The sequence below is a fragment of the Hibiscus syriacus genome, unplaced genomic scaffold, assembly GCF_006381635.1.
Source record: "Hibiscus syriacus cultivar Baekdansim isolate YM2019G1 unplaced genomic scaffold, ASM638163v2 tig00001713_pilon, whole genome shotgun sequence".
Classification (NCBI taxonomy): Eukaryota; Viridiplantae; Streptophyta; class Magnoliopsida; order Malvales; family Malvaceae; genus Hibiscus; species Hibiscus syriacus.
In genome coordinates, this window is record NW_024061883.1 from 660,364 (window position 1) to 670,904 (window position 10,541).

Below are 10,541 nucleotides of genomic sequence, written 5' to 3' on the forward strand. Positions count from 1 at the left end.
CCATTATTAGAGGTTATGGGCACATGAAAATAGAACATGGGAATACCCGAATAAGAAACATGTGGTTAAAATGGTTAAAGTCTGCTCCTTTTGGTCTCTTGATTGGATCAAACGAGCTTGTTAATTGGAATTGAGTTGCGGACTAGGTTGCCAAAAAGACTCGACTGAGTTTATGCCCAAATTTTCCACTTTAGAGTTATGATCCCTCGCAACTTCTTTGCCTAAATTGTAGGGTCATGTTCAATATTCTTACAGCCAAAATCTTGCAAAATATCAAATTTTCCCTTTCCCAAATTAGCACCATTACCGTCGGTCTTGCCCGGATTATTTGCCTGTTTCTTTTTCTTGCTTTCAGTTCCTCTTGTCATTCTTACCAAGTAAAAGACAACTCAATTTATATTTTACCTGTTTCTTATATTATTCTTGGAAATACTAAAAAAAATCCTACTTAGGTGAAGGAATGGCATAGTTTTTGGTCAATTTTACATCTTAACGATTTATTCTTAATAAAATTCAAGTAAAATGATTGGAGACACAATATTAAATTTTTTATATTATTTTGATACGATTATTTCAGTAAAATTTGGAACATAACCCTACAAAAAGATAAATAAAAAGCATGAAAATAATTTATAGTTATATAGGCAAATAAAGTTTTGTTTCATTATTGAAGGAACTTAGTAACACTGAAATTCAAAAATCGTACTTTTAAACTCAAAATTCAAGAACAATTGGGTTGGGATGAAAGGGGCTTGAAAGAGAAGGGAGTATCCCAAGCATTGTTGAAACTCAGGTCGGTGTTGGGAGCCACTGGCTGGCCAGCGTTGATCAAACATTCTCCCCCTGATTTTGACATCACCGACCGATCAACGGCTTCCACCATCTGAAATCCATCGCAGCTGAGTTTCAAATCAGACTGAGTGCAAGGGCAACCGTTGGTGATTGTGGCTTTCCATTCCGCCTTGTTTTCCACTGTTTTAACATTTTGCATTTGTCTGATCGTCACGTCGGCTATCGAGCATTGACAGTATCCTTCAAAATATATCAAGGTAAAATATGAGTGTCAGTATAATACAAGTTTTAAGATCATAATATATATAAATATGGGTTGGGAATTACCTAGGGCAACGAGAGCAAGAAATAGAGCAGAAAAGAAGAAGTGGACGTTGGTAGCCATTGTAGTATGGTTATGCTCTCTGTTTATTCTTTTTGTGTTTTATGTTTTATTGCTATTGTTTTGGTGTATATATAAGCTAAAATTCATTGAAAGTAGACAATTACATATGGAAAATTTGGATTTTCTTCATAAAATACAGATACTAAAATCCTTGTTTCGAGTATCTATAAGCTAAAACTTAGAGAAAAAAACTATGATTATGCTATTTGTTATTCTCTTTGTGTGTTGTGTTTTATTGCAATTGCTTTAGAGTATATATAAGATAAACTTGATTGACGTAGAGAATTTTATATGAAAAATTTAGATTTTCTTCATTAAATACAGATACTATGATCCTTGTTTTGATATTTTGGGTTAAATATATAAGTTTTATCTTATCATAATGTAATCCTCTAACAGATTACAATTTAAACCCATAATAATTTGTTTGTGCAATTCAAGATTAATTTGCATTTTCAAAAAGAGTGGCCTATTTATTTCAACAAAGGTTGCTAGAAAAGGAAAACGTTAATGGAAAACCTAGCTCCGCAAAATCTGGAGGATCGCCTAATAAAGAAGGCACACCAACATGACGAAGAGTCACCGGACACAGGCGGCGCTTCTCCCAACCGTATGGATATTGAGGCTATCAGCAAACCCACCCTAGAAACTTCGCCTGGCCCAACCTCCTATCGTGATACTCTACTCAAGGATAATCCTACGGATCTTTCGATTGATGAAGAAATAATGGATGAGGAAGATGTTGAAGTCTTTGAAGATGATGTCGTTCGTGGTGTCGTGGATGGTTTAATATCCATTGATTTCTCTGACCGAGTTCAAGCCATTGCCAATAAGTGTTTCGATCAGACTATGGTGGTGAAGCTACTTGAGAGGCGTATTGGATACACAACCCTTCAGAATAAGCTTTATGATCTATGGAAATCATCTCAGCCCTTTCGTCTCATGGACATAGGGAATGATTATTTCCTTGTTTCAATGTGAACACGATCAGATTTCTTGACAGCGCTCTCCGATAGTCCATGGACAATCTTCGGACATTATTTGACTATTGAACTGTGGCATGCCTCTTCACAATTATTCCCTCGTCGAATTGTGGCATGGATACGGCTTTTGGGATTGCCGATAACTCTTTATAAACGTAGTATCATCACTAAAATTGGTGAATGCATTGTGAAGGTTGTTAAAATCGACTACCAAACAAAAACGAGGCGTCCAGGATGCTTTGCACGAATGGCGGTGAGCGTGGATATGGAAAAACCATTAACCTCAAAGCTCTTAATCAATGGCCGTGTACAAATCATTAAATATGAATCACTGCCTACCATCTGCTTCTCTTGTGGCCGATATGGACATGTTAAAGACATCTGCCCTGAAAACACTGTTGAAGACCAACAAGAATATGATGCTCCAAAAAAACAAGTTGCTGAAGCACAATTGTCGAGTGCCAACCAAAAATCCGAACCCTTCAGACTATAGATGGTCGTTGAAAGATGGCAAAGGAAAAACTTTAAAAACCTCTTATGAATAGCGAGCGAAATATGGAGACTAATGGCTCGAGATTCAATCCCCTATATGAATCCACTGATGATGTAAATGTTACTACTTTTGAACAGCCAAACCAATCTTCAAAAACCAACCAGGCTACTCATCCTCCTTCTCTGGCACCTTAAGCACAGTCGAGTAAAGCACGCTCCAGGGATCAACATGCTGCCAAGAGCAAGGTTACAGCTCCTATCTATAAACCTTTAACGATCCCCAAAGTAACTGCTAGATCCTCTAAAGGTTACCATGGGTAGTCAAGTCATCAACCCCGCCAAAATACTGTGGAACCACGCGTCTCAATACTAGACAAATTCGAAGCACTCGACTATCGTACTTTCATAAAACACTAATCCGAACACTGCAAAAGAAATCAACTCGCACGCCACACAAGGGAACTCCCAGCACAAGTTAATTCCACGTAAGCCACGGGATACAAACTATGCTCAATTAAGTGATGCACCTCATCCTTCAATATATGGTAAACTCACTAATCCTGCTCAATGTACGAACGCCATGCAGAACAATTGCATTGAAAGCCAACTGGTTCCCATGCTGGAATGATCTTTCCTTTTTTTACACTTATCTCTCATTATGGTTGTAAAACTAATAAGTTGGAATGCCAAGGGATGTAGTCATCCTCGTTTTCTCACAGTCTTTCGGCAATATTTGCTTGATTTTAAACCAGATTTAGTAGTTATTCTTCAACCTCGGATAAGTGGTGGCAGAGCGGATGTTTTTATCGCTGCCACCGATTTCTGCCGCTCTCATCGTATTAAAGCAATAGGTTTTTCAGGTGGCATATGGTTATGCTGGCATGGAAAAATTCAAGTGGATATACTTCTCAATCATCTCCAATTCATCCACTTTCGTATCTCTACCACCCAAGGAATTTTCTCGACTTTAGCGTCCTTTATATATGCTAGTCCAAATTCAACAAAGAGAGAGTTATTTTGGACTCATCTTTGGTCCCTAGCTAGGTATATTACCACGCCTTGGGTCATTTTAGGAGACTTTAATGCCACTCTTATTGCTTCCGAGAGGAAGAATTGTGTGACTACTACTCGGCCTTTCAGAAATTTTCAGGATTTTGTTTATGATTTTGGTATCCGCGACATGTGATTCCAAGGTCCTAAATTTACATGGAACAGGGGATTATGTTATGCTCCTCTTGATAGAGCTTTATGTAATAGAAAATGGGATGAATCTTATCCCGAGACAGTCGTTCACCACCTCTACCAAATACGATCTGATCATAGACCATTTCTCCTCGGTGTCGGCAGCCCTATAGCCAATCTTCGCCCATCTTAATTCAGGTACTTCTCTGGTTGGTTACAACAAGATGGCTTCAGTCGAATGGTGGATGATAATTGGGTAATCTCTGAGACTCGTTCGGGCACTATCTCCCATTTTAATGATGCAACGGATACATGGAACAAAACAGTGTTTGGTTATATTGGCACAAAAAAAGAAGATTGTTATGGCAAGACTTCGAGGAGTGCACAGAAGTCTTAATAGATTCCACTCAAATTTCCTTATCAATCTTGAAGTTGAGCTCCTCATCGAGTTAGAAAAACTCTTAGATCAAGAGGAAACACTTTGGAAACAACAATCGAGAGTCAATTGGACAGCATAAGGTGACCGTAATACAAAATACTTTCATAGAAGTTCCGTATAGAGAAAGTAGAAGAATCGAATCCTGTCACTAAAGCTCCCTTCAAACGACTGGTGTTATGACACAAATATACTCAAGGAAGAAACAGTTAATTATTTCATGAATATTTATGCTTTTGATGAGGAAGTGGTACGAAAATTTCCTATTTTAAGTTGATTCCCGGTAATCCCGGCACATCTGCAGGACTCCATGGCTATCACTCAAAATGATACGAAAATATTTGAAGCTCTGAAAGATATGGCCCCTCTAAAAGCGTCTGGCCATGATGGCCTACATGCATAATTTTTCCAAAAAACAGTGGCATGTGGTGGCTCATTTTTTTTGTAGCATGGTTAAAAAGGTCTTTGCATGAGGTGATATTGAAGCCGGTTTAAATAAAACCATGATTGTTTTAATCCCAAAAATAGAAGCTCCAGTAACTTTTGTTGATTTCTGCCCCATCAGCCTATGCACTGTCATGTATGAACTCATCACCAAAATCATCATTTGTCGCATAAAGCATTTAATGCCTATCTTAATCATGTCGAATCAAACAAGTTTTATCACTGGGCGCTCTATTACAGAAAATATTATTATAAATCAGGAGGTAATCCACTCAATGCGGTAACTCAAGACAAAACAAGGTTGGATGGCAATTAAAGTGGATCTTGAAAAAGCTTTCGACCGTATCCATAGGATTTCATCCAAGATTCGTTCACTGACGCTGGCTTCCCAGCCAGCACCATCCGAGTCATAATGCATTTTATCACTTTGGCCTATATGCAAATACAATGGAATGATGAATACACTCCAGATTTCAAACCAGAGCGGGGTATCTGACAAGGTGACCCTCTTTCTCCATATCTATTTGTTTTAGCAATGGAAATACTTGGTCATAGCATTCATAAATGCGTCAAAGAAGGAGATTGGAAGGGTTTCTCTTTTTCCCGACAAGAAATTCCCATTAGCCATTTATTTTTTTCTAATGACCTTATGATATACGAAAAAGTTGATCTACCTCATGATAGGCTAATTGAGAAAATCCTCACCCAATTTGGACACTTTCAGGACACAGAGTCAGTAAACGGAAGACTCATATATACTTATCGCCTAACACTGTCACAAAAACGAAAACTGTCATCCTTTCATGTCTTGGGTTCCAAGAAGTTGACCATATGGGTAAATATCTTGGCATGCCGGTTCTTCATAGTCGTATGAAAGCTGCAGATTTTGACTTTATCTTCGACAAATTCAGGGCTAAATTAAATGGTTGGGCAACTCGAACTCTTTCGTTGGCAGGACGTGTTACTCTGGCTAAATCGGTCGTTTCAGCCATACCGACTTATTTTATGCAAGTCAAGTATTTTCCTAAAAGGGCCTGTGACGAGATATAATCTGCGACTAGGTGCTTTATTTGGGACTCTGAACCCTCCAGAAGGAAAATCTCCTTAGTTAATTGGCCTACGGTCTTCACTCCTATTGATAGAGGAGGGTTGGGTTTTATCCGACCTCTTGAGCAGAATAAAGCTTTCCTGATAAAGCTTGGTTATTCTATTATAGTAAAGAGAAACTCTTACTAGGTCCAATTACTCACAAAAAAATATAAAATCAAAGATGCTCATCCTTTATCCATTGAAAGATACATTTGCACCCCATTATGGCGAGGGATAAAGAAAACATGGAGCATATTATTCTCATGTTTGGTCTGGTCTGTGGACAATGGAGATACCATAAACTTTTGGAATGATGCGTGAGTGCCACATTTGGGACCTTTATGCGGTTATACACGAGCTAACGCACATGAGCACCCAACTCAGAAGCTACACAATTTCATTGATGAACAAAATCATAGGGACATGGAGGCGCTATCCCAAGTTCTTGTTCCAGCTGCCATCCCTCACGTGCTTAACGTTCGGCCTCCTGAGGCTACTGATATATCCGATGCCCTGGTCTAGAAATGGAATCCTAAACATCACTTTACGATCAAATCGGCTTACACCTTTCTCATAGAGGATAGCTGGTCTGGAAAGAATAATGTTTGGAATAATATTTGGTCGATCACCGCTCCTCAATGAGTCTGCATGTTCATATGGCTTGCTTATAAAGAAAATATCATGACAAACTATGAACGCAGAAGATGAATGTTGACAAATGACTACTCCTGTGTGATTTTTGGCGCAGCCATGGAATCAGTAATTCGGTGTTGATCTTCAATCATGGATTACACAAAATATTCAGAAGCAACAACCCGTAAGTGATGGCGATCCTCCTTGGTCTTCCTTTTTTACTGCTCTTATTTGGCACATCTGGAAGCAAAGGAATGACTATGTTTTTAAGGGTGCCACTTACAAAACATATTCTACAATTCACAGTAGCTATAACTGGGCAAAATGCTATGCAAATAGTTCTAAAGTCCTTATTATATATCTGGTACTACATGCGAAAAATACAATGTGGTCTCCACCACCCCGAGGATGGATGTGCTTGAACACAGATGGTGCAGTGGCGACACTTGATGGGCGAGGCTCAATTGGTGGTGTTATCCGTAACTCTAAAGAAGAATGGATTACAGGTTTCACAAAGAATGTATGAACAACGTTGATACTACACATTGAACTTTGGAGCATTTATTAAGGTATACTCATTGCAAGAAACTTGGGCATTCACAGGCTATGGATCCAGTCTGATTGCAGCAGAGCAATTAAATTGGTAGGAGAAAGTAGATCAATCGACAGCCATATTCCGCTGCTTCGCGCAATTATCAATCTTCAAAAGTCGGGATGTTGGGTGACAAAAATCCAATGGATTAGCAAGAATGGAAACAAGATTGCCGATAAGATGCCAAAGCTCGCTTCGCGGCAACACTACATCTAGATTCATTTTGATCCCCCCCGGATGAGCTAGCAAACCTCCTAGCTCTAGATGATGTTGTTGCGCAGCAAACAGATGAGAGTATTCGCGCATAGCCCACTATTTTAGCCTTCTTTCAATTCAAAAAAAAATTAATTTGATATTCGTTTGAGATGAGAATTTTCTTGCCGTCTATAAGCATGTCAAATTAAAGCATTATGTATGTACCAATTTTACATTATGTATGTGAAAAGATATAAATATCCTTAAGCATGATTACCTATGTAATAAGACTTTTTGCATGATCTAAATTTATAATCAGTCCATGATTCTAAATGTTCTTCCACTATGATTTCCATGAAATTTTTAATTTCATTCATGCTAAAAAGTAGTCCTAATAAGGGAATTGTATCATATCACGTTGTTGACTAATATGACATTTCGTTTATGAGTTGAGTTATCTCGATCGAGTATATGGTATCAAAAGCATCATGATTGAAGAATTTACAACATCTTTTCATATTGAAATATTTAATTTACTTTAGAGGGCATGTGTATTCATATGAATTTACAACAACTTTAATATTATTTTGAATTTTTTTAAATTTATACTGTAAAACTCAATTTTTGTCTAGCCCACCATCTATAAGACCCAAATATTTTTATTAAAGAAGATTTTAAAACTCGATACATCAGTTGACTTGCAAAAAACTTTTGGACGAGATTTGGATGATTTTAAGGCATGATGTCTTTCTAAGATAGAACCTACTTTCTGTTAGTTTTCTAACATCTTTTTAAACATCACAAACGGATATCATGAACACAATATATGCTTCTTTTAGTGAAAGTGACATGCAAAAATTTAGATAGGATCCAATACGGGAATCTTAATTTATTACAAAATTTTAATTATTTTATTGAGTATTTGTAATTTTTTTTTGCTCAGCAATCAGAAGATTTTATTGAATTTATAGAATATCCCCATCTTGAGCCTCATTAAAAACCCCCTAATCCTAAATGGGGGAAAAGAGTGCTCAAAAATGAGAAAAACACCAAAGACTCATAACATGAATTACACAAAAAGTATATGAAGCACAACTTAAACCGAACTTACCCCACCTCACCAAAGCATAAAAACAGTCTTAACGCTGCCCAGCCCTTAACTAACAATAGAATAAATATGAATAAAACCTCCATTTCAATCAAGTTTACCTTCATGCTAAGAATACCATAAAAACTGCTAGGAAAACTCTCTTTCTATACATCACCAGCTTGCCTTGAACAAGACTTTTCTCTTCGAGCCCATCTTTGCCAGATAATCTGCCATATTATTAGTACTCCTAGGCGAGAAAGCAAACTTTATCTCAGTTATCTTCATTGCATCCACATCAATTCCCTGAAAAATTACCCCCCACCTCCATGGTCGAGCTAAAGCATTTTGTATCTAGTTCAGTACTACCTTAGAATCAGATTCAACAATCAAACCAGTCTTCCCACACCAACAAGATTCAACAAACACGTCTAATGCAATTTTGATAGCTATAAGCTCCGCAAAATCTGAATTAATCTCTGTTACCGGCCCAAAAAACATTGCTACTACATAACCTTCTGCAGTCCTCAAGATTCCCCCACACCCTGCTAACTTGTTCGTTGCTGAGCCATCCACATTAAACTTCATCTGACCTGACACTGGCGGCTTCCACACAGACTTTGGACGTTGTTGTATACATAGACCCGCTGACTCCCCTGGCCAATCCCACCAACGTTTCTAATCTAACACACTAAAAACCTTCAACGCCTTACACCAAGCATAAGCCCTCATCTTCACATATACTAGCAGATCTTTGAGATTCGTACTTTTACTCTTAAAAACTACATCATTCCTAGCCAACCATAGGCTCCATAACGCCGCTGCAAAGCTTACAAACCAAGCCAAAGCTGTAGATTCTGTCCACCTAAACTGAAAACAAAACTCAAATATTTTATCCACTGACTGCAAATTAAAGCCTGGAATATGCCACCACCTGCAGAAAGCATTCCAAAAACAAGCCATAAAAATACAAGACACAAACAAATGATTTGTATCCTCTTCAACATCTCCACACCATGGGCACAATCGTTGAGCATCGGACAACTTAATTCCTTTGTTAAAGAGGAATACCTTAGTTGGAACTCTATTCAATTTAAGCATCCATAGAAAATATTTCACCTTCGGAGGGACTTTAAGGCTCCATATTCTATCAAAGTTAAACAAACATACATCTTCAAAATACTCGTCACTGAGGAGCAAATCTGTCAATTTCTTAACCTTAAATAAACCATCAGTCTCATGCACCCATATAATCCGATCAGCCAAAAATGAATTTAAACTCACATCGTCCACTTCGCGTTTTATAATTCGAACAGTATTGAATTCCCTGTCAAGCAATTGACGCTGAAACAAAGCTGTTAAATCTAAGTTTTTCCATTCACCTGCAGAAATCATGTCACGCACCGTAATATATTTCCTCAATGCTAGCCTGTAGATACGAGGATATCTTGATCTTAAAGGACTTTCCCCAAGCCACACATCCTCCCAAAATAAAACTGATTTCCCATCACCCACTACCCACCTAAAAGATTTCCCACTCATCCATTTAGCTGTACTTTCACTAGACAAGTTTTTCACGATCCCTCTCCATGTTATCGAAGCTTTCTTGATATCTTCAAGACTAACCAACCAAGGCAGATCACCTGAGCCATATTTGTGACTGATTATAGACCTCCAAAATGCCCCTCTTTCCGTTGCAAATCTCCAACCCCACTTAGCAAGCAACGCCATATTCTTTGCCTTTAGATTGATTATTCCAGCCCCACCTTTCTTTTTCGGACAGCACAATCTACCCCAACTCACCCTTGGCAATCTATTTTTGTTTCCATCACAACCCCACAAAAAACCTCTTCTAATCTTATCAATTTTTGATATAACCGCTTTTGGAATAAGGAAAATCGACATATAATACAACGGCAACATTGACAACACTGAATTAATAAGAACCACTCGCCCAGCAAAAGATAACGTCCTGCTTTTCCAGCCCACCAATTTAGCTTTAAACTTTTCAATAACAGGTTCCCAAGTCGAAATTCTTCTAGGATCTGCACCTAACGGAATTCCCAAATATTTAAACGGTAATGCATACACAGAACAACCACCCAAACTAGCTAGTTATTTTAATCTAGCTTCTTCCACCTTCACCCCTGCTAAGCACGACTTTCTAAAATTAATGCTTAAACCCGAACCCAATTCAAAGCATCTCAAGATTCTCTTAACATTGACCATAC

At 38.0% G+C, this 10,541-nt stretch overlaps 2 protein-coding genes across 2 annotated transcripts; one reads left to right on the forward strand and one right to left on the reverse strand.

Moving 5' to 3' along the window:
• Positions 1 to 721: 721 nt before the first annotated feature.
• Positions 722 to 1,177, reverse strand: LOC120131877 (uncharacterized protein At1g05835-like). The gene is made up of 2 exons (XM_039148756.1): positions 1,120 to 1,177; positions 722 to 1,032 (listed from the first exon to the last, which is right to left on the reverse strand). Exons 1-2 carry the CDS (start codon positions 1,175 to 1,177, stop codon positions 722 to 724), a joined length of 369 nt encoding a protein of 122 aa, XP_039004687.1.
• A 510-nt stretch (positions 1,178 to 1,687) lies between these two features.
• LOC120131886 lies at positions 1,688 to 2,653 on the forward strand. Its single transcript, XM_039148761.1, has 2 exons — positions 1,688 to 2,051; positions 2,169 to 2,653. The coding sequence occupies exons 1-2, from the start codon at positions 1,688 to 1,690 to the stop codon at positions 2,651 to 2,653; spliced, it is 849 nt and encodes a 282-aa protein (XP_039004692.1).
• Positions 2,654 to 10,541: the final 7,888 nt, after the last annotated feature.

Bases quoted from the DNA above. Each gene is read 5' to 3' on its own strand.
- LOC120131877 (XM_039148756.1), bottom strand. From the start codon at position 1,177: ATGGCTACCAACGTCCACTTCTTCTTTTCTGCTCTATTTCTTGCTCTC. The intron at 1,033-1,119 runs GTAATTCCCAAC...TATATTTTGAAG, and splicing joins TCTTGCTCTCGTTGCCCTAG to GATACTGTCAATGCTCGATA.
- LOC120131886 (XM_039148761.1), top strand. From the start codon at position 1,688: ATGGAAAACCTAGCTCCGCAAAATCTGGAGGATCGCCTAATAAAGAAG. The intron at 2,052-2,168 runs GTATTGGATACA...GAACACGATCAG, and splicing joins GGTGAAGCTACTTGAGAGGC to ATTTCTTGACAGCGCTCTCC.